At 40.4% G+C, this 17,900-nt stretch overlaps 1 protein-coding gene across 1 annotated transcript; it reads left to right on the top strand.

Annotated features, from left to right (window-relative positions):
* Positions 1 to 848: 848 nt before the first annotated feature.
* LOC141564416 (cytochrome P450 2B4-like) lies at positions 849 to 10,896 on the top strand. The gene is made up of 9 exons (XM_074306878.1): positions 849 to 1,089; positions 4,507 to 4,669; positions 4,924 to 5,073; positions 5,511 to 5,671; positions 6,002 to 6,178; positions 6,561 to 6,702; positions 7,212 to 7,399; positions 8,216 to 8,357; positions 9,655 to 10,896. The coding sequence occupies exons 1-9, from the start codon at positions 916 to 918 to the stop codon at positions 9,834 to 9,836; spliced, it is 1,479 nt and encodes a 492-aa protein (XP_074162979.1). The 5' UTR covers positions 849 to 915; the 3' UTR covers positions 9,837 to 10,896.
* The last annotated feature ends 7,004 nt before the right edge of the window (positions 10,897 to 17,900 follow it).

Here is a 17,900-nt window from a genome sequence, read left to right as displayed (position 1 = left end):
TCTTTTTCAGTGTCTCTCTTGGTCTCCACTTGCCCTTATTTCTTTCCCTGTACCCCCAAACCTTTTTCCCCTTTCCCCTCTCCATTCCCTTCCCCTATACCTGCCTTTGCATCTCTTTCTCCAAGTCTTGTCATATTCTGGGAAGATTTCTGCCTCCCACTTTTCCTGATTTCTCTTTGTGGAAGCTTTGGGGAAAGAAGGCAGGAGCGATCTCCTGTCGCCTCAGGTGAGACCTCAGGGGGAGGGAGGAAGGTTGGAGTGTAGGGGGTCCAGAGAGGGCTGCAAAGGGAGGTGGAGGCAGGTTTTCATTTGGGTCAGGAAGGTTCAGGTTGACCTGGTGACCCCAAGAATCAACTCCATTGGTCGGGCTGGGCAGGTCAGGGCTCCATTTGGGTCAGGAAAGTTCAGGTTGACCTGTCATGCACCCTGGTGACCCCAAGAATCAGCTCCAGGGCGGGGAGTTCAGCTGACATCAGTGTTTTTTATAGTTCTCTCTCCAAGGTAGGACAAGGAAAAACAGGTAATGAAGGGAGGGAAGAGAGAGCCAGGAAGAGACAGAGAGCCAGAGGAGAGACAGTAGCAGCAGTGTCCCAGAGGTGGGGAGGAGCAGCGGCAGGAGCAGGGGCAGGGGGGCTGGAGACGTCGCAGGGACTTTGGGATCCCATTCCCTGGAGATGCCCTGCGTGCCATGGGCAGGGGGTGGGGGGCTGAGGTGAGGTCAGGGAGCAGGGAGGAATATGGGAAGGCAGAGAGGCCATTTACCTAGGAGGCGGAGCTGCTGTCAGTCACCCTGCCAGAGCTGGAGCTGGGTGTGGAGTGGGAGGGGAGGAGGAGGAGGCCGAGCCAGGGAGGAGCTTTGTTGTTGGAAGGGGTTTAAAGGCTGCAGGGAGGTGCAGAGAGGACAGAGCTCAGGCCATGGATTCTGTGTGGCTCCTGCTTCTGACCGCCCTTCTGGGGCTGCTGCTCCTCTTGACCCGGGGTCGCCCTGCTTCCCGGAGAGGCCACCTCCCCCCAGGTCCACGACCTTTGCCTTTACTGGGCAACTTGCTGCAGATGGACCGTCATGGCCTCCTGAAATCCTTTCTGGCGGTGAGGACCTCAGGACTGTGTGGCTGGACGTGCTTGGGTCCCTGGGAGCCATTGGAGGTGGCTGGAATGCTGTCTGCCTCAGTTTCCCTAAGATCTCCTAATGAAAGATGAACGCTTTGAGATCATTCACTGGAAAGAAAGTAGGGAGAGGCAAATGACTTTCTAGAGCTTTTCCTGGGGTCTAGGAATGTTTCCTCCCTAACTCCCTTATCTTGGAATCAGTGCTCTGAGATCCCTCACTGGGAGGACTTTCTGGGCCCCTCCTCAGCCCTTGGGGGCTGCTGTCCAACACAGGTTCCCTCTTGGCTATTCTCTAAGAAAAGGGGCTTTGAGATGATTCATAATTGCAAATGGGGGGGGAAGTTCAGTCATGGTGGGAAAGGGGGGTAGGATTCTTTCTGGAGGGAGTGGATCCTGTTGAAGTGAGGAAGTAGAATGGGTAGAAGATTGAATCCCTCATTTTCTTTTTTGCCTCCTCTTTGGTGAAGGATAAACATTTTTGAGATTCACCAGACTAGTATGCGGGCATTAAAACTGATAGTCTGGAAGAGAGTTTTTATTGGGTTTTATTCAGTTTCACTCTATTCTTGCTTCTTAAAACCCAATAAAACAAAACAGCATGGGGGCTGTGATCTTTTAGAGGGAAGGGAAGTCAGGGCTTGGATTTTTCTGAGTTTTTTAAAGCCTCCATTTTCCTCTGGTGAAGAAGGTAAAGGATGGGGGGCGGTAGTTAAAAAAGTATTGTTTACTAGACCAGCATCAGTACCTTGCTTAGGCATGGGAGGGGGGTTGATGTGGAGATGGACACAGTAAATCTAGATTCCGAATTGTCCTTTTCACTACCCACCAGGAATGAGCACAAGCTTTCTGTCCCTCCTTGTCTGACTCCTTGGTAGGGGGATCCAGGAACAAGGTACTTTGAAGGGAGGAGAAGGGAAAAGTAGGGGCCTTCAATATCTCATTTAAATGTTTTATCGATTCTTTAAATGTTTATTGATTGACTTGCATTGTTAGATTTTGAACTCCAAATTCCCATTAGAGAAGACCAACTTTATAGACATGTGTGTATGTGTCTAATTTCTATATATCAGTTCTCTTTCTGAGTCATTTATAGTGGGTTTGAATGATAATATTAATGCATAATAGCTTAATTTACTGTTTGAATAATATTGCTGTTACTGTATACAGTGTTGTCTTGGTTCTGCTCATTTTGCTCTGCATTCTTCATTTCATACAAGTCTTTCCAAGTTTTTCTTAAACTTGTCTGCTTGTCCTTTCTTAATGCCCAGCAATATTCCATCAAAATCACACACCACAGCTTATTTAGTCACTCCCCAATTTATGGGCATCCCTTTACTTTTCAGTGCTTCGTCATCACAGAGAGCTGTTATAAATCTTTTGCTTTTATTTATCTTTTTAAATTTTAAAAGATAGTTTAAAACATTATTTTTATAAGATTTTGATTTTCGATATTTTCTCCTTCCCTCTCTGCTTTCCATCCCTCATTCCCAAGATGGTAAGCAATTTGATATAGATTGTACAATTCTATTAAATATATTTCCACATCACTCATATTGTGAAAGAAGAATTAAAGTAAAAGGGAAAAATCATGAGAAAGAACCTCCCCCTCCCCAAAGTGAAAATAGTATGTTTTGATTTATATTCAGACTCCAATATTTTTTTCTCTGGTTGTAGATAGCATTTTACATAATGAGTTTTTTATAATTTATGAGTCTTAAATCATTGATTTAATTTTTAAAATTTTTTCTTTTTTTTAATTAATTTTATAATTACAATTTTTTTGATAGTATATATGTATGAGTAATTTTTTTTATAATCATTGATTTTATAATCATCTTAAATCTAAGTATCAAAGTTGATCATTTCACAATGTTGCTGTTTTTGTGTACAATGTTTTCCTGGTTCTGCTTACTTCCCTCAGCATCAGTTCATGTAAATATTTCCAGGTTTTTCTGCTCATCCTTTGTTATGGAACAATAGAATTCCATTACATCCATTTACCATAATATGTTCAGCCATTCCCTAGTTTATGAGCATTCCCTCACTTTTCAGTGCTTTACCACCACAAAGAGTGCTGCTACACATATTTTAAAGCATATAAATTATTTTCTCTTTTCTCTGATCACCTTGAGAAGCAGACCTAATAGTGATTTTGTTGAGTCAAAAGATAGACAGTTTTATACCTCTTTGGATATATTTCCAAATTGCTCTTCAAAATTTTTGGATCAGCTCAGTGAGTTGATTTTTCCAATATCTGTCCTTCTCCTTCTACCATTTTAGCCAATCTGATAAGTGTAGAAATATACCTCAGAATTCTTTCAATTTCCATTTTTCTAATCAATAATGACAGAACATTTTTTCACATGATTATATATACCTTTGATTTCCTTTTTTTTTTTCTTTCTAAAAGTGATCTGCTCATATCATATGATCAGTTATCATTTGGGGACTTATCCATATTTTTATAATTTGACTCAGCACTTGAGATATGAAATGCTATCTGAACTGGCTATAAAACTCCACCCACTACCCAATTATCTGCTTTCCTTCTTCTAATCTTGGCCATATTAGTATTATTTGTCCAACATTTTTTTAATTTAGTGTAATCAAAAGGCTTAATTTTACATTTCATAATGCTTTTTATGTCTTATTTATTCATGAATTCTTCTCTGATTCAGAAATCTGATGGGTAATATTTTCTATGTTCTCCAATTCAATGATGATATCTCCCTTTATGTCTAGCTCATACATCCATTTTGAATTTATCTTGGTAAATGGTATAAGATATTGGTCTATGCCTAGTTTCTGCCAGATTACTTTTCAATTTTTCCTGTAATTTCCACCAAAGAGTGAGTTCTTGTTCCCCAAACTTAGATCTTTACATTTGTCCAACATGAGGTTACTATAGTTAGTTGCTAGCGTGTATTATATGCCTACTCTATTCCACTGCTCCACTATTTTATTCTTACTTGACTACTAGAGAAGCATTGAGCTAAATCCTGGAGGAGGAGAAAAATTTTCAGTCTCTGACGCTGAATTGTTAGGTTGAGATGATTGGGAGGAGGGTGGTTCTAGATACCATCTAGAAGCATAGAACATCAGAGCTGGAAGGATATTTAAAACATAGAATGGCAAACTTAGATGGGTTCTTTGAATGTAGATCATAAAATACCAGAGCTGGAAGAGATCTTGGAACCCAGAATGTCCAGAATTAGGAGAGACCTTAACACATGGAATGTCAGAGTTGTTGAGGGGGAACTTTAGAACACAGAACTTAGAAGGTTATTGCTACAAGGGGGCCTGAACACCTTCCATTTTAAAGACATTCCCCTCCATTAGATGAAGGGGGATGCATTGTGTCAATTGGGATCTAATGAAATGGGGCTTTTTCCATAGCTTCGGGACAAGTATGGGGATGTATTTACCATCTATCTGGGTTCCCGACCTGTGGTTGTGCTATGTGGGCCCGAGGCTGTGAAGGAGGCTCTGGTGGAGAAGGCTGAGGAGTTCAGTGGCCGAGGACCCATCGCCATGGTTGACTCAGTCTTCCAGGGGCAGGGTGAGTGAGTCAGGCCATGGCAGGGTTTGGGGAAAAGGCACAAAGTGGTGGTAAGGCTTGAAGCAAGAGGGACTTCAGACTGAGGACCAGAGAAGGAGACAGGTGGGGGTTGAAGGTAAAGAGAGGGGAATCAGGATGGACAGAGAAAACAAATGAGAATATGGACGAGTAAGAAGTCAAGAGAGAGGAGAGATCTGAGGAAGGAAGGATGTGAGTAGGATGGGATCCCAAACGCCATCCATTTTTGCCTTTAGGGGTTGTCTTTGCCAATGGTCATACTTGGAAGACTTTGCGCCGATTCTCTCTGGCCACTCTTCGGGATTTTGGGATGGGGAAAAGAAGCATTGAAGAACGGATCCAAGAGGAGGCTCAGTGCCTGGTGGAGGAGCTGCGGAAATCCAAGAGTGAGAAAAACATTCAGTCACAACTAGAAACAGAGATAGAGAGATAGTCAGGGAGACATATTGAGAGAGAGAATTATATAGAGAGACACACTGAGAGCTACAGAAATTGGCCCAGAAACAGAAGGTGGGAAAGAGAAAAAACAGAACCTAACCACTGGGGAAGCATAAATGTTTGGGGAGAGACCCTGGGGGAGGGAAGGAACTTTTATTCCCCAGATGCTGAGTTGGGGTTGGAATAGTGGTGATTGTTGGTACAATGTTAGAAACATAGCAATTTTACAGAGACAGAAACATGAAATAAGAAAGAAATGGGAAATAAAGAGGAACAAAGAAGCAGAGACACAGGAGACACAAGAGCTTCCCACTGACTTCCTGACCCTTTCTCTCCATTCTTTTCCCATTCCTTTCACTCCTTTTCCATTCTCTCCTTTCTCCAGAAGCCCTGTTGGACCCCACCTTCCTCTTCCATTCCATCACGGCCAACATCATTTCCTCCATTGTATTTGGTGAACGCTTTTCCTATCATGATGACCAATTCCAAGACCTGCTGAACAGATTCAATGAAACATTTGCCCTCATAAGCTCTACCTGGGGCCAGGTGGGATTTGGGGTCACAGGGAGAGAGGGTGTGGGGGGGAAAGGAGAACAGAGAAAGAAAGAGAAGAATAGAGGACATTGGAGGACATCAGAACAAAGGATATGGAGAAAGGATACAGGGACCCAGGGAGGGGAGGACACAAAGAAAGGAAAACAGAAATAATAGGACACAGAAAGGAGTACACAGAAGAGAAGGATTGAGGGAGCAGGAACATTGCAGAAATGACAACGGGGCTGGAACAGGTGGGGTGGAGCTCAGGCTTGAAAGAGTCCTGGGTCTATGTGAGTCCAACTGCTTATTTTATTCTCTTTCCTCTTTCCTCCACATCAGTTGTATGAGCTGTTTTCAGGTTTCCTGAAGTTCTTTCCTGGTCCCCATCGGCGTGCTTACAGCAACTTGACAGTCATCAATGCCTACATTGCTGATAGTGTGGAGAAGCACAAAGAGAGCCTGGACCCCAGTGCCCCCCGAGACTTCATTGATGTGTATCTACTCCGTATGGAGAAGGTGGGCAATCCATTTCCTCCTCTTTAAGTATTGCCATAGTGAGTGTGTGTGTGTGTGTGTGTGTGTGTGTGTGTGTGCAGACAGCAAAGAGGGTCCAAGAGGCAAAAAGAAGATAGAAAGAGTGAGAATGACAGACAGATAGAAGGGGATAGAGGAAGAGAATGTAATCAGAGGGACAGAAGGAGGGAGACAAACTGAAAAAAAGGGAAGAGAAAGTACAGAGGGAGACCAAAATGGAGGAATTTAGAGAGAACCAAACACCAAGAGACTTAGCCTTAATGAGAGAGGTGAGAAGAAGGGGTGGAAGGCGAGATTCCAGGGATAACCCATGTTCTCTTCCTCTATCTTTCTCCCTGTTTTCCTCCCTTTTTTTTCCCTCTAGGAAAAGGGAGATGCTAGCACTGAGTTCCACTACAAAAACCTCATCCTCACTGTCTTGTCACTATTCTTTGCTGGGACTGAGTCGACCAGCACCACCTTGCGCTATGGCTGCCTCATCCTCCTCAAATACCCCTGGGTGGCAGGTGGGTAAATGGAGGCAGCTACAGGGAATGACTCTTCTACCCAGAGATTGGAGCAGAGCAAAGGATTTGAGTAGAGGTGGAGTCTGGGTGGAGGGAGGGACATTGTTATAATTGGCAACAAGAAGATTGGCTAGAGAGGTTTTCTTTAGCTTCAGTTCTCAAGCCCCCATCTCTGGCAAAGGACTCTGAGAAAGGACTCGAGGGGTGAGGAATAGAGCATATTTTCCTTGACTGTGTCCTTGCTCTGGATAAATTTCAACTTTCCCTGTGGGAAGCAATCACCCAAGGATTCCTCAGAGCTATTCTGGTGTCCATCTAAATGGATCAATTCACTCACTTATGTAAAATATGTCTACGCACACTTAGGCATATATATACACACATATATGTATCTGTAAACATACAATGTATATGTATGTGTATAAACACACACACGTGCATATATACCCAGTTTTCTTTCTGTGCTCCTTCCTATGAAGTGGGTTTATATGTCCCTTCCTCTTCTCCAGAGAAAGTCCAGGATGAGATCGACCGGGTGATTGGGAGGAATCGTCCTCCGGAGCTCAAAGATCGAGTCCAGATGCCATATACAGATGCCGTCATCCATGAGATCCAGAGATTCAGTGACCTCATCCCTATGGGGGTACCCCATTGTGTGACCCAGGATACTTCCTTCAGGGGCTACCTTATTCCCAAGGTAAAAACCAATAGCATCATCAGGATCTTTTGAGCTATTCACTTCGAACTCATGGAAAGGAACTCAAGATCACAACTAGAGGACTCCATTCTAGGTTGAGGGGACCTGCCTGTGTCCCTTAGGACATGGAATGTCAAACCTGGAAGGCAGTGAGACCATAGAAAATAGGACAGAGTTCTACGGGTTCTGAGTACATGGACCAGAAAATGTCAAGCAAAGGAAACTTAGAACATAGAAAGAGAGGGTTCTTGAGTTATTCAGTAAACATTTCCAGATTAAAAAGAACATTGAAAGTAGGCTGCTGGCATTCTAAGAACCCATACAGAAGACAAGGTAGTGTGGAGCTCTATTCTAAGGCACGTGTTTTATAGGGAAAAAAAATTAAAGTTTGGAGAGAAGAGAATTTGACAACAAAATTGTATCCACTTTGTATATGGCGAGAATGAGAGAACCGTTGAGAGAAAACATCACTTCTCTATCTGCCTTAGTTTCTTCATTTATACAATAAGGTGATTGGATTAGATCAACTATATGCTGGTGATTTTATAATGCCAGACTCCAGCCTTTATTGGTGAGTGAAAACTGGTGGGCAATCTTCTCTCTGCCTCCTTCTCTATGCCGTGCCTCAGGATGATCCGGTCTCCTGGTGTCTACCGTAACTTGTGACTTGGCCCAGCATCTCTGCAAATCTCAATGCTCATGATGCCCTTGGATCTCGGCCTTGGCAAGGTTATGAGCAGGCTCTGGAGGGGCCAGATGGGGAAGATTTCATGGAGCTCACTTTCTGTTTCTGGTGACTCTCCCCTCTTGTGGCAGGGCACTGAAGTGTACCCTCTCCTGAGCACAGTCCTGCATGATCCCAAGCACTTTAAGAAGCCTTATGACTTTAACCCCAGTCATTTCTTGGATGCTCAAGGATCTCTGAAGAAGAGTGAAGCTTTTATTCCCTTTTCTTCAGGTAAGCACTAACCCCAAGGCCCATAGATACTCTCCTTGGACACCCTTCCCTCAAGGATCAGTTAAAAACAACCAGCCCTAGGCTGTCTCTAGAAGCTGAGAAGCTATGGAAAAAGATGGGGCATGTTGGATAATCTGGAACCCCAATATCCTCGGATGTTCCCTTCATACAAACTGTATCTTTTTATATTTATATTTATATTATATATTTTTTATATTTATATTATATTTTTAATATTTATATAGAAATATAATATAGAATGCATATATCACATGACATGTAATATAAATGTATCTCTCTTTATATTTCTCTTCCTTTGCAAATCTATCCTTTCAAATAGCTCTGTCAGCAAAAGCAAAAAGCTCCAAAGAAATGTGAGATGCATAAAATTAGACAGCTCCCCTCCAAATGTTCACAGGGTCTATTTGTGCCCAACCTGTGCTAGGGCTTATTGGCCTGATCAACCTGAGTTGGACACACTGTACCTTGAAGCTAACATAGTAATATTATTGTAGTTCACTTTGAGCATGAAGGACAACAATCAAAGCAAACCTTCACCAAGGTATCCAAGGGGAGAAGTTTGCAGAAGAAATTATATCACTTTTTCTCTCTGCTGGTGTTCCTCCAACTGCCCTCTGCCCTGCTGCTCTATTTCCTGAATATGTTGACATGAATTCATCTCTTTATGATGCATTGCCCCTCTGCTGCCTCTCCTGCTCCTTTGGAATATGATACACCTACCTTTCTGATATTGTATTTTCGATCATACATCGAATCTCTCCATGTCTTAGTTTACTCATGAGATCCGAATTTGCCTCCTTGTATTAGGATCTTTGGGTCCCTCTGGTTTTTTTCATACATAGCTAATTTGTATACAGGCACTGGGGACCAGAGACTTGGTTGCTGGCTGAAGTCCCAGTCCTCTCATTTTCCCCCAGAGAGAGCCTGGGCAAGGTACTTTCTTTCTCTCAGCCTCAGTTTCTTCATGTGTAAATGAGAAACGTGAACCAGATGACCTCCAAGGTCCCTTCCAGCTGGAGAAATGGCAACCAAAGTCACTTTACCTTCTTGTATCTCAGTTTCCATCCTTGTTAAGTGACAGGTTTCCACTAGATGGGTGCTGACATCTCTTCTAGCTCTCACCCTCTGATACTATGGGAACTGGAAGAAAACATTGATGTTGCTATTTTCACCTGGTGGTGGTGAAGGAAGTATTTTGTGCACTTCTAAGGTGGTTTTTGGGAGGTGGGGTCCCCTTGGGACTGGCCTCCATGACACTCCTCTCTGCATCCTTTAGGAAAGCGAGTCTGCCTGGGTGAGGGCATTGCCCGCATGGAGCTCTTCCTCTTCCTCACCACCATCCTACAGAACTTCTCCCTGAGCTCCTCCATGGTTCCTGCTAGCATTGACCTCACTCCTAGGGAGAGTGGAGTGGGCAATGTGCCTCCCATCTACAAGCTTGGATTCCTCCCCCGCTGAAGGAGCCGAGGCTGAAGCCTGGAGAAGCTGCCCCTGAACCAACCTTTCTCTTGTCATCAAACATACCATTTCAGAGGTCAGCCAGGGGGAGCAGATCCTGGAAGGGACGTAGCACCACTTACTATCCTCGGATGAGGGAATCTTGAGCCGAGAGGAGGTTAGAAATAAATACAATTTACTCACTGATGAACTGAATGGGTCGCCTCTGAAATCCCTTCCAAATTTAGATCCATAATGATCCTATGTTCCTAGTAAGTGACTTGAATTTCCTCCAATTCTGAAGGTTCCTCCCGTATTCTAACCTCCTTCTTACATGCTATATATTCAGTCTATCCCCTAAGAGAGGGAGTCAGAATTATCCTTCATGTTCTTGTATCTCAACTGAGTGATCAGAAAGCCTCTGTCCTAGGAGAGGGGCTCAAAGCATATCTTGACAAAACAAAAAGTGTTGACTTTGGGATCAGAATCAGATGTGGTTTCAAATCCTTCCTGTGACCCTGACTTCCTGAGCCTTGCAACCAGGGAGAAGTCCCTTTAATTTTTCCACCTCTGCAAATGAAGGAAACAATATCATGACACCAATTTCACAAGGGTGTTGGGAAACTCATCTGAGATTAGGCATTAAGGCAACATGATTTTCCTCTTCATGACATCTTTGATTTTGTGGTTGGAGGGAACACCTGATACAGTCTTCAAGTCTACCTCTACTATTAGTAACTGGTCTCAGGGAGTCACCGGAGCCAGCTTAGCTGCAGTGGTTTGTCCAGTGTGACTTGCCAGGATGGTCAGAGATGGACCTTGAACACAGGTCTTCTGGTCTCTGAGCATCTGATACCAGATATTCTGCATCAGAAGGGACTTAGAAGGTAGAATGCTGAACAGTTTCTGTTTGTTGTTGGGAATAGTGTCTTCCTTTCTTCTTCCTTCAGAAATGAACTTGTTCAGTCTACTCACTTGACCTTGATTCACTTTAAGAAGTGATTATTAAGCAGCCACTGTATGCATAGAAATGTGATAGGTGCTGGATATTCTTCTCTTCAAATAAAGCATTAAAAATAATTAACAGCTTTTGGTTGTATATCCTAGTAATTCCTGAATGTTGTCCCCCTTCTCCAGCTCCCTTGAGCCTTTTCCTGTAACAAAGGGAAACTGTTCATTAAAATCAAGAGACACAAGGTTTATGTCTGTGACGTTTCATGCCAAAGATCCTCTAATTCCCTAAGGAAATGAGAATTATACGTGTCTTTTTCTCCTCATTAAGAGGTGATGTGGGAAGTAGGAAGAATTTTGGCTCTGGAGTCAGAGGACTTGGGTTTGAATCTGACCCTTGAGCTCTGTTGCCTACATGACCTTACAGTCATTTCAATTTCTTGGTATCAGTTTGTAAAATGAAGGGGTTGGACTAGATGGCCAGCAAGGTCTCTTTTAGCTCCTGGTCTATGATCAATGATTCTATGTTTTCTTTCTTTCTTTTTTTTAAAGGAAAATTTCATATGAATAAATTTACTTAAATTTTAGTTCATTAGCACTCTGAGAACAACCAACAATGTGACACTTTAAGGAAGATGGCTATTGTCATGATAGATGATATGGCTATGGATTGATAGGGAAAATCCTGGTGAAGCAACTCCCTGAATCATTAGAGTTCAGCACCTTGTTGGCAACTCGAAGTCTTGGGGAGTTTCCTTGAAGTTAAATGAAGTAACTTCTGTATGTGTCAGAGGTTTGAACTCAAACAAGTTTTCCAAGCTTCAAGGCCAGTTTGCTATGCTCCTCAACATTAAATCAGAAATCTTTCAAGGATACTTGGTGATATAAATATATTAGATCCAACTCCTTTATGTTCACATGAATCCCCCAAGATCAGCTAAATTTCTTGAGACAAAAAAGATGAATGATTAGCAGGAAAGCAGGATTTTTAAAAAACTTAAACCATTATAGGCCTGCTGAATTTTGAACCCAGTTCAGAGACAGAACCATGGCTTAAGCAATTCCAGGAAAAATCTATTAATTGTAAATAAAATTAATAAGAAAATGATATCAAATTAATATGAATAATTACATTTTATTTTTAATTATAGGACCTTCACTCTGAGAGAGGTAGAAGGGAGAGAAAATAAATATTTGTGAATTGAAAGTAAAATGAGATAATTTTTTAGAAATCATTCAACTATAAATTGCTTGAGTATTTTGTGAAATTTATTGAAGAGGAAACGCCCAAATATTGTGGTTTCTTTTCATGATCAAAGTCACATCATTAAAATACTTCAGAAAAGTTGTAGAATACAAAATAAATCTACATAAATCATCACCATTTCCATATGTTCCCAACAAAATCCAGCAGCAAGAAATACAAAGAGAAATTCCATTTAAAATAGCTGTAGATAATATAAAATATCTGGTAGCTTACTTGCCAAGAAAAAGCCAGGAATTATATGAACACAGTTATAAAACACTTCCAAACAAACAAAATTAGATTTAACAACTGGAAGAAGATCAAGGGGTATGTGTAGGATGAACTAATATAATTTAAATGACAATTCTACCTAATTTAGTCTACTTATTCAATGCCACAGTAATCAAACTGCCAAGAGCTTACTTATAGAATCTTACTTACAAGAATATGTATTTACAAGTTCTTACATGTACTTACAAGTTTTTACTTACAAAGCTAGAACCAATAATAACAAAGTCCATTTGGAAGAACAAAAGGTCAAGAATTTTAAAGGAATTAATGAAAAAAAGGTAAACAAAGGTGGCCTAACCACCAGACCTAAAATTATATTATAAAGCAGTGGTCATCAAAACCATTTGGTACTGGCCAAGAAATAAAGTAGTCAATTAGTGGAATAGGTTAGGTTCACAAAACATAATAGTCAATGACTATAGTAATTTAATATTTGAGAAAGCCCTTAAAGACTCCAGCTTCTGGGATAAGAGCTCACTATTTGACAAAAATTTCTGGGAAAATTGAAAAATAATATAGCAGAAACTAGGCACTGATCAGTACCTAACACCTAATACCTAATACCAAAATAAGGTCAAAATGGGTTAATGATTTAGACATAGTAATACTATAAGCAAATTGGGAGAAGAAGGGATAGTCTACCTCTCAGATCTGTGGAGAAGGAAGGAATTTATGACCAAAGAAGAACTAGAGAACATTATGAAATGTAAAATGGATAATTTTGATTATGTTAAATTAAGAAGCTTCTATATAAGCAAAATCAATGCAGCCAAAATTAGAAGAGAAGCAGAAAACTGGGAAAAAATGTTTATATCCAAGAGTTCTGAGAAAGGCCTCATTTCTAAAATATATAAAGAATTGGCTCCAATATATAAGAATACAAGCCATTCTCTAGTTGATAAGTGGTCAAAGGATATGAACAGATAATTTTCAGATGAAGAAATTGGGACCATTTCTAATCATATGAAAAAAGTGCTCTGAATCTCTATTGATTAAAGAAATGCAAATTAAGACAAGCCTAAGGTACCACTACATACTTCTAAGATTGGCTAAGATGAGAGGAAAAGAGAATGATAAATGTTAGAGGGGGGCACTGGGACACTAATACATTGTTGGTGTAGTTGTGAATTGATTCAATCTGGAGAGCAATTTGGAACTATGCTAAAAGTGCTATCAAACTGTGCTACCTGTTGATCCAGCAGTGTCTCTACTTCATAAAAAAAGGTGAAAGGACCCACATATGCAAAAATGTTTGTGGCAGCCCTTTTTGTAGTGGAAATTCTTTAGATGCCCATCAGCTGGGGAATGGCTGACTAAATCATGGTATATGAATGTTATGGAACATTATTGTTCAAAAAGAAATAATGAGATGGATGATTTCAGAAAGGCCTAGAGAGACTTATGTAAACTGATGCTAAGTGAAGGAGTAGAACCAAGAGAACATTGTTTACAGCAACAATAAGATCATGTGATGATCAACTGTGATAGATAGACTTGGCACTTTTCAACAATGAGGTGATTCAAGCCCATTCCAATAAACTTGTGGTGGAGAGAGCCATCTGCATCCAGAATGTGGGTCACAATATAGTATTTTCACCTTTTGGTTCTTGTTTGCTTGCTTTTTGTTTTCTTTCTAATTTTTTTTTCCTTTTAAATCTATTTTTTTCTGGTATAGCATGATAAATGTGGAAATATATACATATATAAGAATTGTACATATTTAACATATATCAGATTACTTGCTGTCTAAGGGAGGGGATGGGGAAAAAGGAGGGAGAAAAATTTGGAACACAAGGTTTTGTAAGGGTGAATGTTGAAAACTATCTTTGCATGTATTTTGAAAATAAAAAGCTATTATTTAGTAAGCAAATAAAAAATATTGCAGAAGGTGCTTCATCAGACTTTGAGGTAGGGATAAGTGGACATTTCTTTGAATGGGGAGGTAGAAAGCAAAATACCTCAGATGTACCTGGTTTTTGGATTAAATTTCTCCTTCCTCATCTTTCCATTTCAGGGTCCCAGGTCAGTCACACAAAATACCCATTCCAGACACTTAGCTTTCTGCAATATTCGTTGAACATTCATTCCTTTCCTATCAAACATTTGACTTTCTGGATTTCTAAATACCTTTCCCTGTGGATACCTTCATTTCCCTCTTTCTACCCCTTTCCAGTTTTTCAGCTTCCCCTGTTAGAATGTAAGCCGCCTGAAGGTAAGGATTGGATCTCTTTTGCCCGTATAGATGCAACCCCATCAGTTAGCGCACTGCCTGGCACATTGTAAACACAATAAATGCTTATTGTGGGTCTTATCTACTTCCTGATGTCTTGTCTTTGGATTTGGGGAGCAGAATATCTTCCTGATGTTCATCAGTATCATCAGTCATTGCCAAAGGAGTTTTAGAGCACTGGAAAAATATAAGATTGCAGATCTCAGCTATGGAAATAACTTTGTTATTTTACCTTTCATGAATTAAAAAATATATACATCTTGTGCTATTAGTGGTACTGATTTGTTTTCTAGTTGTGACTTAATTTTTGTTCACTTCTCCAGCCCAGTGAGAATCAAATGGGTAAGAATCATATCATGAGAGGTTAGTCAGTGGCTCATATGCCAGACATTGTGCAAAGAACTGGGGACTCAAAAACATGGCCAAAGGGGGCAGCTAGGTGGCGCAGTGGATAGAGCACCAGCCCTGAATTCAGGAGGACCCGAGTTCAAATATGGTCTCAGACACTTAACACTTCCTAGCTGTGTGACCCTGGGCAAGTCACTTAACCCCAGCCTCAGGGAAAAACAAAACAAAACAAAAAAAAACCAAAACCAAACAAACAAACAAACAAAAACATGGCAAAAGATATTCCCTGCCCTTAAAGAGCCTATGATCTAATGGGAGAGACAATATGAACACAAATTGTATAAAACAAGCTATATATAGACTAAACAGGCAATAATTAAAGGAGGGAAATTACTTGAAATGAGAAGAATATTAGAAGCCTTCTAGCAAAAAAAAGAATTAGATGGGACTTAAAGGGAGTCAGGGAAATCAATAGTGAGAGCACTCACAACTGGGAAGCTATTTAGAGACTTTACTGTCAAGCCCTTACTTCATATGTCTGTATCATGGATAAAATGAATATGCTCCCCAAAATCCTAGTTGGCAATGGCCAGATGATGGAAGTTTTAATCCTGACAAATTTATCTAATTTATAAAGTAAATCTCTGAAGTTTTCTTTCTAACCAGGACTATGGGTATTTTTAGGAAGGGGAGGGGAGAGAGGTAGAAGAAAGTTTCAGAGAGTTTCAAAATTTTCAAAAGGAATATGAAGTACATGTCCCAGCATGCCCTTGTGACTGGCCCTTTGTCCTCAGGAACCCTGGAAATGGTGGGTGGAACATGGGTCATTAGATCTCACACAAAGTATAGAAGATGACCCATTTCCAGATACTCAATTTTCTGCAACATTCATTGCACATTGATTTTAGACTTAGCTGCCACATCATTCTTATGATTATTATAGCAAACTTCCTTACTGTTAATACATGTTATATTTGTTGTTTTAGCATTTTTGACAGGTTTATGTTGTACTTATCTTGGTCCAAATGAGGACAAATGCCAGAGGAACTTCATCAATCTATTTAAAATTCAGACCATGATGAAGAGGAGCAATTACCTCATAAAAATGGAGTATGAAAGGCAGTACTAAAACAGAGGAAACAGATAGGGATGCAGGACCGGTAATTTTGGAAACTTCATTTCATCTGGGTTGAAGAAATTGGAGTTTAGAAATCTGAACTTCTGAAGAGGTGGGAAAACTGAAGGGTAGGGTTAGGGAGGGACTTTTAGAAGGGTCTGTAGAGGAGGATTCTGAAAAGATGGCATAGTAGGTTAGTAAATTTCAAGCTTTCCAGTTTCCCCTCACAAACAGAACAAATTTGCCTTTTAGGGTAAACATGGATTGGTGAAAAATCAAGACTTGGAGCAGAACAGGGGTCCTCCTGGTATAATGTAAGATCTTATTTTTTTTTTCTTTTTTTAAAATTAATTATAACATTTTTTTTTTGACAGTACATATGCAAAGGTAATTTTTTACATTAACCCTTGCACTCACTTCTGTTCTGAATTTTCCCCTCCTTCCCTCCACCCCCTCCCCTAGATGGCAGGCAATCCCAAACATGTTAAATATGTTGGAGATATCCTAGATACAATATATGTGTGCTGAACCGATTTTTTTTTTTTTTTTTTTTTTTTTTGAACAGAAGAATTGGATTCAGAAGGTAAAAATAACCTGGAAAGAAAAACAAAAATGCAAACAGTTTACACTCATTTCCCAGTGTTCCTTCTCTGGGTGTAGCTGATTCTGTCCATCATTGATCAATTGGATCTGAATTAGATCTTCTCTTTGTACAACACAAGATCTAAAGAAAGACCCCAGCCTAAGGGTTAATCTATGTGAAGTGCAGACATCTCTGGGGCTAGCTGGATTTGGCTGGAGCCTCTGCAGGAACCACAGAAACTCAGTTACTGAACAGCTTGAGGAGTTGGGGGTGGGGGTTGAGTCCCAGAAGACTGAGTGAACCTTGGCTGATTAGGAACATCAGACCAAGCTGTGCAGGTGTGTGTGCAGCTGTGCAGAGGTGTGGCCCTGATGATAAGGAACCAGCACACCCAGAGTATAGAAGCAGGGTGAGGAGGAGTGGGAGTAGGGGAAGATGAGGGGGATGGGTATGGACCTAGCTTGCTCTAGGCACTGACAGAGGGGTGGAGCTCTTGGTTTGGGTTCCAGGAGAGAGGATAACTGAAGTGAATTTTGTTTTCAGGTATGAGAGACTTATTCATTTGATACTATAGCTATAAGTCTTCATCCATATTTGAAAAATCCATTTCTATAACCAGTATTTAAAAGCAGACAGCCTGCATAAAGGTTGTAGAAATCACTGTGGGTGTATAAGAAAGAAACAACCAAAAACCCTGAAGTAATTTCTCTAAATCTGTCTTGTATTGCTAGGCAAAAACTCAATTTACTCAATTTAAGGTAGTCATTAGAAAGATTCAAACATCATAACATTGATTTATGTGAAAGGGACCTTGTATATTTGACAAAAAGTAAACTGAGTTTGCTTCTCCAATCTTGTTTTAATTGGCAATTTAGAGATAAAGCCAATTCACCAATCTGCCATATTTAGTTAATCTCTCTCTCTCTTATTGTTTAGGTAATCTATAAAAGATGGAGATTTGCCATCAGTTCATTAACACTTCTTTAGGAATATTTGATTTTTTTTGGGGGTGGGATGTAGTTTTCTGTTGTGACAGAGATTAATCTTGTGAGTTAGAAATAATGGGTTGCTTTAGTGTGTCAGAATATAATTATAGAAGCATATGTTTATAATATTATGTATAGGTATATTTCTCTTTATTTGAAAACTTGAAATAATTAAATTATGCATCACATGAGGAGCTGAAAAGATAGAGCAGGAGCAGGAACTCATCTTAACTCTCTCAATTCCCCTCCCTACCATTTTAAATAATGCCTCATATTAAATTCCAGAGCAGCAAAATCAACAAAAGATCTGGTGAAACAATTTTCCAGACAAAA

The sequence above is a fragment of the Sminthopsis crassicaudata genome, chromosome 3 (assembly GCF_048593235.1).
Source record: "Sminthopsis crassicaudata isolate SCR6 chromosome 3, ASM4859323v1, whole genome shotgun sequence".
NCBI classification, from domain to species: domain Eukaryota; kingdom Metazoa; phylum Chordata; class Mammalia; order Dasyuromorphia; family Dasyuridae; genus Sminthopsis; species Sminthopsis crassicaudata.
The sequence above is the reverse complement of the archived record's forward strand: the minus strand, read 5'-3'. Positions and strand labels throughout refer to the sequence as shown.

Coding starts and splice junctions, on each gene's coding strand:
- LOC141564416 (XM_074306878.1), top strand. CDS start 916: ATGGATTCTGTGTGGCTCCTGCTTCTGACCGCCCTTCTGGGGCTGCTG. Junction 1,090..4,506: donor TCCTGAAATCCTTTCTGGCG/GTGAGGACCTCA, acceptor CTTTTTCCATAG/CTTCGGGACAAGTATGGGGA. Junction 4,670..4,923: donor CTCAGTCTTCCAGGGGCAGG/GTGAGTGAGTCA, acceptor TTTTGCCTTTAG/GGGTTGTCTTTGCCAATGGT.